The sequence below is a fragment of the Ostrinia nubilalis genome, chromosome Z (assembly GCF_963855985.1).
Source record: "Ostrinia nubilalis chromosome Z, ilOstNubi1.1, whole genome shotgun sequence".
Lineage (NCBI taxonomy): Eukaryota > Metazoa > Arthropoda > Insecta > Lepidoptera > Crambidae > Ostrinia > Ostrinia nubilalis.
The window spans coordinates 5,652,376-5,669,223 of record NC_087119.1 but is presented as its reverse complement, the minus strand read 5'-3'; the positions used below and the strand labels follow the sequence as shown (position 1 = coordinate 5,669,223).

Below are 16,848 nucleotides of genomic sequence, written 5' to 3'. Positions count from 1 at the left end.
TACAAAGATGTTGTAGGAACTGAATATTTCAATCCATACAACTATGCATTTGGTTAAATTAGATTTCGGATGAATGTTTCTTTATAACTTTACTGTTTTTTTTTACTGAGGTTGTTTTTACGAACTCTCGCGACCCCCTTGGCGGCCCCCAGGGGGTCGCGACCCACAGGTTAAAAAACACTGCTCTAAGCTCTAGTAGAAATGTGCAATAGGAAAAGGCGGCCCTATCAAGTGTATGATCTTTTGAAATGTATTGACAAGTCTGAAGATGTTTAAGGTCTAGTTCTCATGAAAAGTGGGTTCAATGAAAAGGTAGCAGTGATACGGTTGAACTGATGTTATAACTTTCTGAACAGAATGTTATGTTAGGTTGTCTATGAATGCGTGTTTCTGAATTAAATTCGTCACTTTTGACATCTGATAAATAAACAGATTTTGATTCTTCAATAATAAATCTGTTATTTTATTTTATGCCATCGGTATTTAAACCTTAATTCTTTAGAAATTTCCATCGATGTAAACAAACACTTGTGCACACAATTACACTATAATACTCACGTTTTCTTAATATCATACACATTATTTCACAAGCTCATGAAACCAACTTTATACTCATGATGAAACAAATATGAAATCTAACATTGAAAACAAAATATTTTAACAAAATATTTGGATGGTGAAAATTTGTGCTTCATGTTAAAATGTCAAAGCGACATTTGACGTTGAAATTTTGGTCCTATCTCTGGAAAATCTGTAAGTCATAGACAATATTCATAGACAATAATCTGTAAATTTTATCGATTTTATTTCAAGTATTCAATTATTTCAATTACCAATTACTTTGATAATATTCATTCAAAATAAAATATAAACGAGGTTATATTCAACAATGTATTTTTTCTTCATTGAATGCAACAACACACTTTGCGAAGAAGTCTTTGAATTCAGCTTTATTATACAGGAGTGTCACATAAAAAAGGCCTTTCGACCACATTTCGACTGGTTTACGATTTTTGTGCACTTTGTCTAGACCCACAGTATAATTTAAATTATATTTCCTAAACAAATAAAAAAGGGAAAATTAAATTTTCTTTGATTAAGAAGATCCTATTTTGACGATCACATTACTGATCACAACATCAATCAGAAGAGGGATTGATCTTAATAAACAAACGATCTTTAAAAATCTAATAATCGTCTGTTGCAGTCCGTAAATGACATTTACAGAATTGCGATTAACGAGAGATTTTGTCGCATCACTAGTAGATCAACTGACATAGACTAAAAATTCGTCAATGTCAGTTGGCCATATTTGTTTACATTTAGGGAAATTTCTAAAGAACTAAGGTATACGTATAAGTTGTCATACGTTCATTTGAACATTAGACTACGTAAAACTCATTCGTAGCTGTTCGTAGCGACCCAAAATAAGCCTTCAGATGCAGTTTCAGGTTTTCCCTTGGGAAAGGACTGCGTCACTTGCGGTTTTGGATAACAAATGAACCTTGCTGCCAATTTTAGTCCCTTACATAGTTATAAACTAGCGACCTGCCCTGGTTTCGCATGGTTAGTAAAACATCGTTATGCCTACATGTTTTGTCTGTCGTAGGGATCGTCAACGGTGTGAGAGTGAGAAACACTCTTGAATTGATTTTTGCGCGCGTACATTTTTGCGATAACTCCCAATGATATTAATTTATACTTATAATGTGTGATCCGATGTGTACTTTAAGAGCCTTTTGCTAACGTAGATTTTCTTTTCAGATATCGGCTCGATGTCGGTTTATTGACATCCGGTATAGCTGTAAAACACGATGACGATCTAAACCCCCGCATCATCGCTCCAGATCCAACCGCCGGCAACTTAGATGACGTCTTCACTCATGGTCAAGGGCTCCCACTGATCAAGTAAGTGCCTACAGCAACCTGCCTGCAGCATCATCATGACCGTTTTGTTGCTCTTTACACTAATTTTAGAGAAAACGATAAAACTTGTCGAGTTTTGTAGGTAAAGTAAATTAAAGATTACGAAACTGTTAATATTATCACAATTCTATTTAATTTTTTGGGGTTCTGTAAAAGCGGAACCCTTATAAGATCATTCACGTGCCAGCGTTTCACAGGAATCACCTGGAGATACTTTAATTAAATGATTATATTTTTCGGAGCTTAATCATTTTTTGGTAGGCAACTAGCTATCAAGTATACTTTGGTATTTGTCAGAAAATATTATTGAAATTAATCATAGCCTCTGAAAACTGAAATTGATTAATTTAAAAATATAACTAAGTTTTCTTCTAGCTTTACATACACCATTTGCATGATTATACTTAATTATTTAGAAATGCTAACGTCCTTCAACGTGTTTAGGTAATGTAATCCGGCGGAATTGTAGAGTTGCGGCACTAAATCTGAATTAGTAGAATAATTATTTATCTATTATTTTCCTATAAAATTATTGGAAACTGAACATGGATCTATCATGCTTTATTAAATTCCAATGGCATTATTCGCATATTCTTCTTCATATGTGGATCCGGAATGCAAGATCCGGTAACACCGTACCGGGTTGCAATGCCTAATCTTATTTTCTTTTGTTTTTTTTTCACTACATGTATTGTTTTAGGGTGCTCTACAACATGAGTGAAGATGAGCCATTGTCTGGCTTAAACGGAAGGCTGAGACCAAGACGGTCTACTGTCACCAGTCCTCATGTTAACAAAGCATTACGTAAAAACGAACCTAAGACTTCTTTGGAACGGCAGAAGCGAACAAGCACCCCGTCCAAAGCGTCGTCGACCAAACCAGATGATCTCGCTAACAAGTCTGATACCGCTAATACGCCTCAACTGTTGTGTCCCTACTGCGATAGGAAATTCGCATCCAAACAGACGGTGTCCAAGCACGCCCGCCGCGTACACCTCTCCAATCCCAAACATGACTCTACAATCGCCTGTCTCTTCTGTAACCATGTCGAGTCTGAGCCTAACGATATCATTCGCCACATGGTTAACAGCCACCCCAATCAATACTTCGCCTGCTTAGAATGTCATACAAGATTTTCCGCTACATCAGACCTGGCAGAACACAAACTAAATGTTTGTGAGAAACAAAAGTTACCCTATCGTAGTAAGCTGCGACAAAAGGCTCCTTTTGGCGCAAAGAAAAGCCTCAAAGCACTTAACGTGGATGATAAACTCTTCCGAAGTGAAGGCAAAGATTTTCCCGAAGGACCTCGTTTCAATGGCGTAGTTATATCTTGCGAACTCAAACCTTCTCAAATTAGCGATGAAGCTGATATTGAAGACAATATAACAACGAACCTAATATTACCGCCCAGCAAGAATTTAGGCGGTAATTCCGCAATTGAGAAAAATGCTGTTATTGTCCTTGATGATATACAGTGGAATAAGCGTATGCCAACGAACTTTTCTTTCCACAATACGGATGCTGATCAGATCCTCTCACGATTGGGAGTGGTACACCGGTCACCGAGGACGGCTGAATCTACCAAAAAGGACTGGCTTAAGAACGCTGAAGAGGCTACTCAAAAATTCGAGAAATGCTTTGACACCGGCTTTTATTCCAAAGTGGCTAGTAATGTCCATGAGAATTTGTCCAAATTTTTGGATGGATCTTTTAATTTCAACCCTGATCCAGACAGTGTCATCAAAACAAGGAAATCTAAAAACAGCGTTGTTATAAATGCCGCTGAAGGGTTTCCCATTCTCTTGGCATATGAACAGTATTCTAGGAATGTGTTCGATGAGTTCATGCCCCGGACCCTGGCGCCAAGGCACAAGTGGAAATGGGGAAACGAAAGAGCTCTTTTGAACCCTGATGATATAAAACATGATACTCATGTTAATAACTGCATCATCACCTTGGTATCTAGTCTAGACATTTGGACTCAGTTATGTATGAGGCGTAAGTTCGAGAAAAAGTTCAGTATTGCTCCATTGGAGAAGAAGACTGAAAAACAGAATGCAGTAAGCAACGAACTAAAGCAAATACTGGAGAGTAGAGAGTTACCTTCAACCTCACAGCAAGTTGTGAAGTATATCAATAAACCATCGCCATTAGAAGACAACCTTGATTTCCCCGCTTCCCTCGGGCTGACGCCGTCGCCTCCGTCGTTCGATCTCCAACCAGCAGTTCTGAGCGGCGAGTGGGTGCGGCCCAGATGCTACGTCTGCTGCGCCTGTGGCGCCCAGACTCGCGATTCACGAGGTCTCTCCTCGCACATATCAGCCCAACATCCCAATGCCCAAGTACAACACTATGAAATCGTCGGGGAACTGTTGTTAAACGCGGATATTTTGAAGCACTTATATGTCCCTCCTAGTCAGATGAGTAACAGGACAAGACCTCTTAGAGGGTTCAGAGAGTGCACCAAGTGCAAAAAATCCGTTAGTCTGGAAGACTTCCATCAACACATGCTGGACTGTGCCGGCGACGCGCCGGCCGTGCGTCGAAAGTGCCGCTACCGTCCGTTTGGGGTTCGTCGGCGACGATCACGGCTGCCCGATAACACTATCCGGAAGAAGATCCGCAAAGACATTAGAAGCCGGCAAACAAGACAGAAAACTCACATGAGACAAAGACCAAAAATCAGGAGCGAAGTGGGAGATGGTAAGTTTACCTTCCATACTTAATTTTTCGCTTTCATTTTTACGGCTACATAGGATGTCAATTATAAATTAGGTGTTAGACAATAAAAGGTACCTTAGTTAAAAAATAATAATACATGTACCTAATCTAAAAATATTAAATAAACATTTTGAGAGATACATACTGTTTTAAATCGCGGATGTAGCTATTTTAAAACAAAGTGTTACATTTCTTGTGAATTTATTTTCCAACGTTTTCTTTGCAGCTGAAACCATTCGCAAGATGTTAGCTGATCTTCCCGCTAAACGTCATCGGGTGATGGTTAATCCAATGAACTCAATTTTGAGGCCTCGCCGCAAAATTGATAAACAAAGAAATACAATTATTATGAAAAGGCGATCATCAGAAATACTGAAAAATCGAAAACGTGAGCTCAGGAGAAATACTATGAATCGGGGTGGATCAAACAATTTGGACAATGATGATAATGACGCTAAAAACTCTAACAAAAGTGACGACGAAAACCAACCTCTTAAGCCGAGGGGAAAACCGTTAAAGTTGACTCATAGAACTAGACAGAGTGAGTCTTTGAAAAGGAAGGTGGCTATGAATAGAGCTAAAAGAAGAGCGCAGATAAAAGAACAAAAAGCGTTTGAGGAAAAACTTGAAGCACCTACTGATACTTTCGGAGCAGGCTCTAGTAAGCAAGCCAATTCAAGAGGCTGTCAAGCTAGTTCAAGAGGCGGTCAAGCCAGTTCAAAAGGTAGTCAAGTGGACCAGCAGTCAAATGACAACTCCCCAGAGCGCGTTGACGTCAGTACTGGACCTTATAATACTAGAGAACAAGCAAGTCGAGGTCGCGGTCGATCATCGAACAATCGTGATGACCAGATACCTGGACCCAGTAGGCAAGATGGCCACACGAATAACCATTATTCCCCACCAGAGCAGAGACCGCTTAGACATTCAACATCTCAGATTCCAAACGAAGATAAGGATAATAAACAGGATCAAGCTGTGCCATATAACCATCATTACTTGATGCCACCTGAATCTAGTGAAGTTCCAGAACATGTGCACACACCTACAGGACAACAGCGTCAATTTGAAAATGAAGAAGGGGTTACCAAATTAGATAAACCACCTTTACATTCCTCAACAGATCCTGACCCGTCCCAAAAGGGAAAGAATCTGATCGCGAGCAATAACAAACGGAAGGGCTTGAATGATTGTATAGCAATGCTTATGCTTAAAAATAATTGTGTGATTCCGAGTGTTCCGACATCAGACGCGTTGGAAGTACCACCCGATAATAATGAACGTGCAGATAGTGAATCGGGTTCGGTGTCCCAAAGGTCTCCAACACTTGATTGTCCAATGAACATGCATCATGATCCAAATGCTATTCCTCCAGATAGTGGTTCGCCAGGTGGTGGATCGCCAGGTGGTGATTCGACAGGTGGTGGTTCGACCGGCGGTGGTTCGACAAATGGTGATTCGACAAATGGTGGTTCGCCAGGTGGAGGTTCGCCAGATGGTGGTTCGCCAGGTGGTATTCCGCCAGGTGGTAATCCGCCTGGTGGTATCCCGCCCGGTGGTATTCCGCCCGGCGGTATTCCGCCAGGTGGTATTCCGCCAGGTGGTATTCCACCAGGTGGTATTCCAATAGGTGGTCTTCCACCAGGGATGTTTTATCGTCATCCATTTATTCAAGACAGATATCTGGATTATCGCCCTGAAAATAATCTGCTTAACTTCGCTGATCAGCGATATCATTTCCCTATACCCGGGGACCCCAGAAATCTTATACCTCAGAAGGCTTATGATATGCCGATGCCTCATGATGCTAGGCTTGACCCTCGTTTTGCTCACCCTACACCTAAAAAGAAGCCGAATGAAGGAACGCAACGAACTACACGTGCAAGGAATAGTCGTGCTGAAAAAGAGATGAGAGAGAGGGAATTGCTCTTACAGGCCTCTATGATGCACTATCAAATGAATATCCCGCCGCCTGCGAGAATGACTAGCGCGCAAGCACGACGCGCCTCTACGCACAGCGTCGCCGAGAGTGCTAGCGCTTTGATAAACCAGCGGCGGTCCAGTGGGTCCTATAATCAACCGAGTCCACATTTTAACGAATACCGGCCTGAGGCTATGAATATGGTGCCACCTATACGATTAGATTATCACCCTTTACAACAACTTTCTCCCGAAGCTCAACAGCTGATAGAGTACCAACAGAGGGAAGTTTACTTGAAGGCTAAACAAAGCATACAAAACGCTTGTGCTGAACAATACACTCAACAGCAAATGGCTCTTCGTGTTGACACTGATTACATGAATAAAATAGCTACTGCCCTTAGTCCTGAGGCTAACAATTTGAGGAATCAGAACAACAATCAAACAACAAGTCCTGGAAGCAATTATGTTAACAAGAAACAAGCCGCTGTTGGCTCAGACGGCACCTTTACAAGTAGACACAAGCAAGCTGTATCTCCTGTGGATGCCATTGCCACGAAAAAACATGTCTCAAATGACAACGAAAATGATTATTACAGTAAAAATCCCCGTGCTTCTAAAGCTGAAATTGCCTATAATCATCAACGTGACTCGTATGTATCACATGAAAATGACTTAAGTGGGAAGGTTCCGGCGACCCCATACTACGTCGAAGGAACTTACAAAAATAAAAAAGCTCAAGCGGTAGCAGCAGAGAACAAATCCATGACAAAATCTCACACCGTTGTTTCCCACGAGAGCTTAAACAATAAGACGGTTTCACCAAGAGCAGAAAATAGTTATATTAGACCACATGCTGTAACTCACACGGAAAGCAATTTTGCTAATACTTTGGTACAAAGTGTCAGTGATGTGAATTTCGTCAACAAAAGTGTCCCTACTGAATCTAATGTTACTCCCAAAACATCACCTGTTCAAGTTCGTGAAGGCCAGTTCATCACCAAAAAGCAAGCTGCAGTCAGTGAAAGTAACAACAAAAAGCAGTTAGCTCTCACGGAGAAACACAAGAAAGTAGCAGAAAACACGGTTAATAAGGACAAGCAATCTGACAATGTCTTTGTTAGTAAAAAACAAGCAGCAGTTTCTGATAATAATAGCGCTAAACAATTCGCCACAGCCTTAGAGAGCCGTATGGCTAATACCGACATTAAAACATTCCCTGCAGTCTCAGAGAGTGGCGTTGCCAATAAAGACACTGAGAAATTTGCAACAGCCTCAAAGAGCGGTGGTGTCTCTAAGGGCACTAAGAAATACGCTGCAGTCTCAGAGAGCGTGGTTGCCAATAAAGAAGCGTCTACTACCGACAGCATTTATGTGAAAAATGCTCAATCTATTAAGGCAGATCGCAATTATTATAACAAGAAGATGTCTAACGTTCGCGCCGAAATCTATCCAGAGAGTGCATTTAATAATTTACCAAATAACATTCCACCGACATATACAAGTATGGGTACTAATTTTGGAACGATTCCGAATGAAATTGAAACTCCCCTCGATCTTTCCAAGAGTACGTGTAATCAAATTAAAGAAATATCGATGAAGAAAGATACTACACGTATATCTGACAATTTCGAGAATTACGAGACTTATAATGAAATCAGCCGAAATAATAACATGGTTGAGTCGAGGCGAACTCAACTCTACTCTCCAACTATACCTAGGCTCGATATGAGTTCTGAGTTGTCAAGCGCTGATGATAGAGACTTCAATAAACTGATGGAGCGTCAAGCCCCCGATGCCCTTAAGCATTACATGTTGAAAAATAGTTCAAATAACAACTCATACGAATATGACCCTCGTAATAATGAATTTGAACAAGAATTGCTTCAAAATATACATAAACCACACCATATAGATCGGGGCTACCCCGCGGATATGTCTGGACGATTCAGAGATGCCTCATTAGCTACAACGAATACTAATAACTTCGTTCAACCCGTGGAGCATTTGAAGTCGGTAGACATATCTGTAGAAAAACAATCGAAAGACAACTACTTGTCATCGGAACAAGACTCACTAAAAATAACCGCACGTGATAAAGAAAAGAACAAACCACGAAGAAGGGAATCTGCCTCAGTAGGCGATAGTTGCACCCCCGTTACAAAAAGTTTTATTGATACTGGTGCACAACAAACATTGTATAGTCTGCCTATTTCGTTGACTACTACAAGTGTCGACACTACAATTGTAACGGGAAAAATAAGAACTTCTGATATAGATGAAAGTGGTAACGTGATTTTTAAGAAGAACCTTATGGCTAATACAGTTTATGGCACCCCTTCGGCTGTTTCGACAAGTGTAACGGGTGTCACTTCGCCTATCCCCTTATTTACGCTATCAAATACAGTCGCTAAATACGAAATTACTAAACCAGTGTACACGCTAGCAAATGCGTGTATATCAATGACTAAAGTAGAAGATTCAAGTGTAGCCTCTGCATCAAACAATTTGAGCGTCCCAAACACGACAATTGCAAATGCTGTCAACGCTGCAACCCAATATGGACCAGTTCATAACATATCATCTCACGATGGATTTTTCACAAATGCAAATACTACTTGTAATACTGATATTACCACTAATTCAAACATGAGCCGGTACGATACGATGGTACCGACTACAAAAGATTCTGATGAAAAACAATCCAAAGAAAAAACTGCCGGTATTAGTGATTTAGATCCAGAAACAGCGAAGAAGATTGCAATGCTCCCCAAAGAACTTGTGGAAATCTTGGGCACGATGCCGGTGGACCACAGAAACCAGTTGTTGAATGTTCTTCCTCAGTACGTATCTACATCAGCAGCTCCTAAAAATGACCAGTTGAATAAACCAGGAGCTAGTAATGTTTCGGTTGTGAACAGGGGTGTGTCTCCTCCGAGAATGTCAGATTTTGATGTGAAGCCACCTATAAGATACTCACCAGTATCATCATCACAGTTGACTCACCATTTATCGCTCGCGCAACCAATACCTTCAGGATCACATTATCAACCTAGCGACAAATCCGTACATCCAGACGCAGAAGACAGCAAATATGAGGATCCCTTGCCTGACTTGAGTGAGGTAGACGCCTTTATTGATTTAACAGAAGAAGATCCAAGAAAAAGCGAAATAAAAAGAGTAATAGAAGAGCAAAATAATTGTGAAATAATCCCCACCAACAACGAGCCAGTGATTATTGCATCAAGTTCCAAAGAAAATAAACAAAAGGCCAATGATCAAACAGCTATCCTGAGAGCATTTCGTATTAAAACGGCTTTGGAAAGAAATAAATTGTTGTCCATTGACATTAATACGGGATCAAACACATCTGGCATTGAACAGCAAATTATTCTAAATGTCCAGTGCAAACCAGATCTGGATGCTGATTTTGATATTTTATCGGACTTAGACAAAACTTTGGCGATTCAACAGGCTGAAATAAGTAGCACTCAACACAATACGATAGCTGGGCGTTGCAAATATCCACCTGCAATATCACCTAGTAGTACAGAGTATAGTGGAGATGAATCGAATAAAAATTTAACTCGACCATCACCTATATTAGTAACCGAGGTGGTTGCGAAAGATGTTGAAGCACCTACACCAAAAAGGGGGAAAGTAACGTCTTCTATTTCAAAGAATGCGATAGTTAGTCCCAACGTAGAAAATAACTTGCAAAATATTGTTGATGCTGGTACTCAGGCCTCACCAAAGTCTTGTGATATTGAAAATAATGATTCCATTTTGATCTCAAAGAGTACGGAGTCTGACAAGCTTAGTTGTGAAGAGATTGATCTTGAAGTTACAATAAAACACAACGAGACTTCAATACGACCAAAAGAACCCAAAGACGAAGATGATTCAGAGGATGATATTTCTCTGGCTGCCATGATAAAACGAAAACAAAGCGACCAAGAAAAACTTGGTGACACGTGTGAGGTTATTGCACAAAACATAAAAACAACCCAGCGATCACACAAGAAAAAGAATAAGCAGAAGAAAAGCCAAAAAAGTTGCAAGAAATTTGCAAAAAATGAGTCACTGAATGATGTTTCATTGAGTATCCCACAGGTAAATGATGTTAATGTCGTGCAAAGTGATAGTAGTAACATGAATAAGGTTGATGCAACAACTAACGAGGAAGAACTTAATCAATCTTTATTAAAACGAGTTAAAAGGACCCCGCGCTCTATATCAACATCAGATACTGTAAATACCCAAACGGAAACAGTGCAGACTATTGAAAATGATCAAGATATTAACAAAGAAAATAATATGGCATCCACGTTAATCAATAACAACAAAACTACCGCTCAGAATTATGTGCCAGTAGACATTAAAGCTCACACAATCAAGGAATCTTCACCATGTAGCCTAGATGTAGCTGACCACGAAGATGCTGAAGGTGTTAAAATCAATTCTAAACTTACAGTAAACCAAGAAACTCTAACAGAAAAAACTGCTATCGTCACTGCTATAAATCTCGGCGATACTACTGCCAACAATACCAGTAAAAAGCAAAGCAAAGCAAAATCGAAGAAGCTAGAATTTTATGAACCTGATGACATTCCACAAATTCATAAAGATGATGTTGATCAGACTGTAAAAGACACGCTTGAGTCATCCAAAATAGATCAAGATGTCACATTAACTTCAGTGACGATCGATGAGTTGCAGTCTACAAGTGACCACGACATAAATTCGGCTGTTACCAACAAAGAGAAAAAACATTCTCGGGCTAAGAAACAAAGACACGAAGATGTAGAAAATCTTGTCCGTGAAGGGAATTTCTCTCAAATAGTTTCCAATGATTTAGATATTAAAGAAAGTACCGAAACCCTAGCCCCGTTACGTCGAAGTAGGCGTGGGAAATCTTTATATTTAGAGAGTACATTGATGGAAACTGATTTGTGCGAACTTGCGCTTGAGTCAAAGACACCACTTACGAAAAAACAACTTATATTTTCGAAACTACGACAAGACGATGAAGGAACCCCTAAACCATCTGCTCATTCTACACCAGAAACACAGAACAATTGCGAAATTGAATCAGGAGATCTAGTAACAGAGCAAACAGTTGACACTCCAAAATTAAGTAACATTGATAACCTGTTTGAAACATTTGAAGAAAGACCTAAAGGTACTAAACGTAAAATCAGTACCCAGCTTACGAAGAAATCAAAGAAAAAGAAATCTATTGAAGAAAGCGACAAATTAAAAGAGGCGAATAATACAGAGAACTTAGAAAATGTTGATCATAGTGCTGAATATCCGATTTCAATTAAAATTGACTTTGATAAAGAGAAATTAGTATCTTTCAATGATGTCAATGAAGTTTCAATCAAAGAATCAAATAAAGTCACTCCGGCCGTCGATTCTCCAGTACTTAGTGATTACCAAACCAACAGTGATAAAAATAGCGAGAAACGTAAAATCAGTAGTCAAATTTCATTTGATCTTAGCCAAAGTTCAGAACCAAAAAAATGTAAAATGTCCAAAGTTAACAAAAAACTTGACGTTGATATGGATAACGATGACCCGGCAGCTAACGTACAAGAAATCACACAAGTACCCGAAACAAAAACTGCATGTTATAATGTCCCAGTAAGACGTGCGCGATCAAAATCTGTTATTGTGAAGTCCGCTAGTTCAGAACTATATGACCCATATGATATTGATTTGGAAGATATGGCAGAACAAAACGAAAGTACCAAGCGTAAGCAAAATACACCTAAAAATGGCAAGAAAAAGAGTGCTAATTCGGGTTTGGGTGAAAATAAAGTTAAGAAAGGTGGTCGCAAAAATAACCAATCATTTGACGTTCAACCTGAAAACCGCAATGATAATGAAATAGGCGATTCGGACGATTCTTCCAAAAGCGACGTACCATTGCAAAAGTATGTCAAGGAAAAAAGAGATAAACAACCCGAAACGCTTAAAGAAAATAATACTCAAACTCCGAAAAACGACTTGAAAGAAAATGAAGAGAATAAAGACGTGCAATCCAGCCTGCCCTCCGTCAAAACAAATGATGTTACCCAGACTGAAGCTGAACAAGAGCTACGATCTGAACAATTCATGCAAAGTTTTGGCTTCTTTTCCGAGAAAAAGCCTAGAAAATCTAATTTATTGGCCTCAAAGAAAATTTCAGAGACCATAAATATTACTAATGAGAGCGACGATATGTATTTCGGCTTCAAAGAACGATCTACGAAACGCAACTCACATACAGATGTTAGAAAATCCTCTGAGGGCGACTTATCCAAAACGCATCAAACTTCGACATCCAAAAAGGTTACCAAGCGTGGTCGGAAGAAAAAGCCTTGCACAAGACCGACAATTATGCCAAAGTCAATGACGTGTAAAATGTGCAAAAAAGAATTCCAACGGTGTGATAACTACTTACGTCATATGCTTTGTTTGTACCACATATCAAAGCTCTCCTTAGCCGAAATGAACATCATGATACCCTTGGCTGAAGAATCTGATTATATCCTAGCATTTAAAGTACATTATGAGGGTTTTTTGACATTGAACTATAGTATGGATAGTCTTCAAAAGAAGAATGAAAAAGAAGCAGCGGATATCCCCTTACCCACATGGGAGGGAATAAGAGATGAAGTCAACAAAACTATCGCAGCTATAAAAGCCCGCAAAGAGGCATGTAAAGAAGATGAAGACGAACTTATGTTTCTTCAATTCTGTATACTTTTAAGGGATGCACACAGAGGTCAGGGATCTCCCTTAGAAGTTTATGAGAACTCTCTAGAGATAGAAGAAGCAAAGTTGCTATTGGCTTCTGACAATTTTGACATCGATTCTGCAACTGCAAAAAATATACTTGAAAGTGAAGAAGTACGTAAACTAGAAAATGATTTAACATCCGCATTCAAAGAAGACACCAGTGGGACTATGGGACCTAAGATAATCCAAGATAAAGTTTGTGACTTGACAATGGTCCAAGAGGTGATACCAAATGAAGTCGTGCAATTTAATCCAGAGCTTCAAGATCAAATGGTTCATACGGAGCAGACAGAACCAGCACAGGAGCTCATAGACACTCGAGAAGATCAGGAAGACATGAACGAATTGCACGCGCCTGGGTTTAAAGACACTGAAGAAAAATTATCCAGTCCGATCAATTCTGATTGTCACTACAATAATATCGAAGAATTCGAAGTACCAGCTAAAACCAAAACGACGAAAGTGAAAAAGTACATCGAAATAAAAGAAAAAATGTATCCTGATATTATTGAAGATATTGACATGTTCGAAGATAAATTTGATAAAATCAAAAGAAAATGTAGATCTCAAGCTGCTGCAGCGAAACAACCACAACCTGTGATAGAACCAGTAACTAGGTGTGTATATTTTTAGTTATTTTGAATATATGTTACGGTAAATGTGATAAATGTGAAAATTTTGAATAATTAATTACCGGTTATTATAAAAAATTACCTCATCATTTGGTAAATTTGATTAATATGAGATCATTTATGTGTGTTTAAAACTAAATAGGCGGGCCACCCCCGCCGCACCTTAACCTATTTTTCACTTTAAATTATGGGCATTATGGCAAAGTAATATTACGCAAAAAATAGTCCAAACTCATTATGCCAAATTATATTAATATAATTTGATTAAGATATCAAAACGTTTAAAATGTGTGGCTGTACGAGCCGGTATTCTCTTTTATGATATTTGTAAGTATTAAATTAAGGTTACAATTTATTAAACAATCCTCGACTGTCTATAATTTGTATATTTTAAAGACTGTAAACTCTTGAAAAGGAGGTTGACAATAGTGACTGAGTTTCCTGCGCTGCTTTTTCTCAGCGCTGGTCCATTTACCGTAACATATACACATTGTTTTTTTTGTACATACATTTTAAATGTGATATTAATAAAAATGTTTTCTGTTATAGCTTCAAAGGAAGAAAGAAGCCAGAAAAGAAAAAAGGCAGAAGAAGTTCTAAAAAGGCAAGGTATCAAAATACGCAGGTGCCCACAAAAGGGGCTCTAAAAGGTTTTGATGGTATAAAAGTGTCTATTCCAACTTCAGACATTAATATGTCTGGAATTGTGCCCGTCTCTGAAAGTTCACCTAAAAGGAAAAAGAAATCAGGTTCTAAGAAGAGGAGAGACAAGAAGGATTCTGAATCTAGCAGTAAATACGACAGTGACCATCGGGCTAAAGACAACACAAGTCATAATAAAAAGGTGGATGTCTATGAATTCATGGACAACGAAGATGCCGAGTTGTTTGAGTTCAGACCATCTACTCTGATGGAAAGGTTCAAAAGTATTAGTAATAACAACAAAGACACGCCAGTAGTTACAAAATTCAATACCGTTGCTGACGACGACAATTCCAGTGAAAGTGGTTCTGATGGTGATGACTTTGTGTACATGTCCGATGACTACGTTTGCAGCGACGATGAGACCGAGAACAGTTTGATGTCTTGTGAAATGAGCAATGTGAAGATTGGAACTGACGTCAAGAAGATATCCCCCCAGAAAAGAAAAGACGTGGTCGAGAAAAATGCTGTCATGGGCAAAATATTCAAACATGCAGTCCGAACTGAGAAAAAGCCAGTTGCCATCAAAGAACCTGCAAAGCCAAAGGCAAATCTCGATCAATTATTCGACAGTTTGTTAGAGGAAGAACCAAGCTCGTCCATGCTGAATAGCGACGCACTTTCTCCTAAGGGCGAGGAGCCGTCGACATCAAAGTACGGTCATTTATCAAAATATGATACGTCACCCGAAAATCCGTATACATTGACTGACGATAACTTCGTGTCTCCACAAGGATCATGTTCGTCCTCACCTAATAAAACTGATATGATGTCTTCAGCTACCCTATCTAAACGTCGAACCTCTTCTCCTCTCAAAGAACACATTTCCAAAAAACTTGACATGTCTGATATTAATTTAAGTCCCTCCACTTCCAAAAAATATGATGATTCCGTGATCAATTACGGACCAAGTACTTCCAAGAAATATGACAACCCTTCGCCGAACGAATATGAAGAATTATCACCGACGAGTTATGAATCTGAATCCTCAAAGAGATACGACGAGAGGGTGAAGCGTCACGAAACAAAAAATAAAAAACGGAATGACACTTCGGCATCTAAACATGAAGATGATTATAAGGCTTATGCGGACGTTTCAATCTCACCTGCGAGTAAGCTCGACGAGGGAATAAGCACAAGCTACGATTATAGCGCTGAACAGGATATAGACGAGGCGGGTGTGGCTAGACCTCGCCGCAAGTGCACAGTCGGAAAGCAAAACGTGCTGTATGAGTTTTGGAGTTCCGAGTCCGAGCCGGACGGCGGGCCGCCGCGGCCTAGCAGCGCCGACTCGGTGATGGTGGCGAAGGAAGGCAGGAAGAAGAGAGGCAAGAAGAAGGAGGGGCAGCACGCCGGCGCACGGCGCGGCAGCGGTCGCCAGGGCGCGGCCAAGAGGCAGGAGGGGGAGAGTAGAGGCGGCGGTCGTGCTACGGGCGCGCGCGAGCGGGAGGAGCACGCCGGCAGCGGCGACGAGGACCCGGGCGAGGGCCCGAGCGAGGCAGCAGGGCCCGCGGCGGGGCCCGCGGCGGGAGTGTCGGCCGTGCTGGGCGGGCCGGGCGCCCCCAGCGCGCCGGGCGGCTCGGGCGGGTCGGCGGTGCGGCCGCGCGCGCGCGCCGGCTCGTACTGGGCGCCGGGCGGCGACGAGCCCGACCACATGCCGCAGCACGGCTGGATCGTCGGCGACAGCCACAAGAAGCTGGTCACGATGCTGGCGCACGCCAAGGGACGCAAGCGCAACAACGACGACAAACGCCATTTGGACGAGTAACTCTATATTTTTTTAAGTTGTACCCTGTAAATATTTTGTATATAGCCCTTTTTCGGCCGGAGTTCACCGACAGACTGTTAAAATTGAAACACTATTTGTCCGTAAACAGTAGTTAGTGGGGAGAGTAAACGATAGAAGAAAAAAAAAAACAAATTTTTAAAACTGCTCTTTGTCTGTTGGTGAACTCTGGCCTTAAAATTTCCTGAACCTTACTGAAACTAGCGTTTGTACATATTATTTTAGTTAAATTATCTTTATCACTGTAAGGACTGGATTTATTTAATGATTGTTTGCAACAGCCCTTGCAGTACATATTAGTTGAATCTTCTAAATATTACTTATTTTTATTAAAATTAAATGAATTCAGTCGATATCTCACTCCCCCTTTCG

General features: G+C 40.3%; 1 protein-coding gene across 1 annotated transcript in view; it reads left to right on the top strand.

Annotated features, from left to right (window-relative positions):
• LOC135087056 (uncharacterized) overlaps positions 1 to 16,458 on the top strand; it is a 39,158-nt gene extending 22,700 nt beyond the window's left edge. The window contains exons 3-6 of the mRNA XM_063981902.1: positions 1,765 to 1,908; positions 2,627 to 4,632; positions 4,877 to 13,973; positions 14,538 to 16,458. Coding sequence (XP_063837972.1) covers positions 2,640 to 4,632; positions 4,877 to 13,973; positions 14,538 to 16,458 — 13,011 coding nt within the window. The 5' untranslated portion in view covers positions 1,765 to 1,908; positions 2,627 to 2,639. The remainder of the gene's footprint in view (positions 1 to 1,764; positions 1,909 to 2,626; positions 4,633 to 4,876; positions 13,974 to 14,537) is intronic.
• The last annotated feature ends 390 nt before the right edge of the window (positions 16,459 to 16,848 follow it).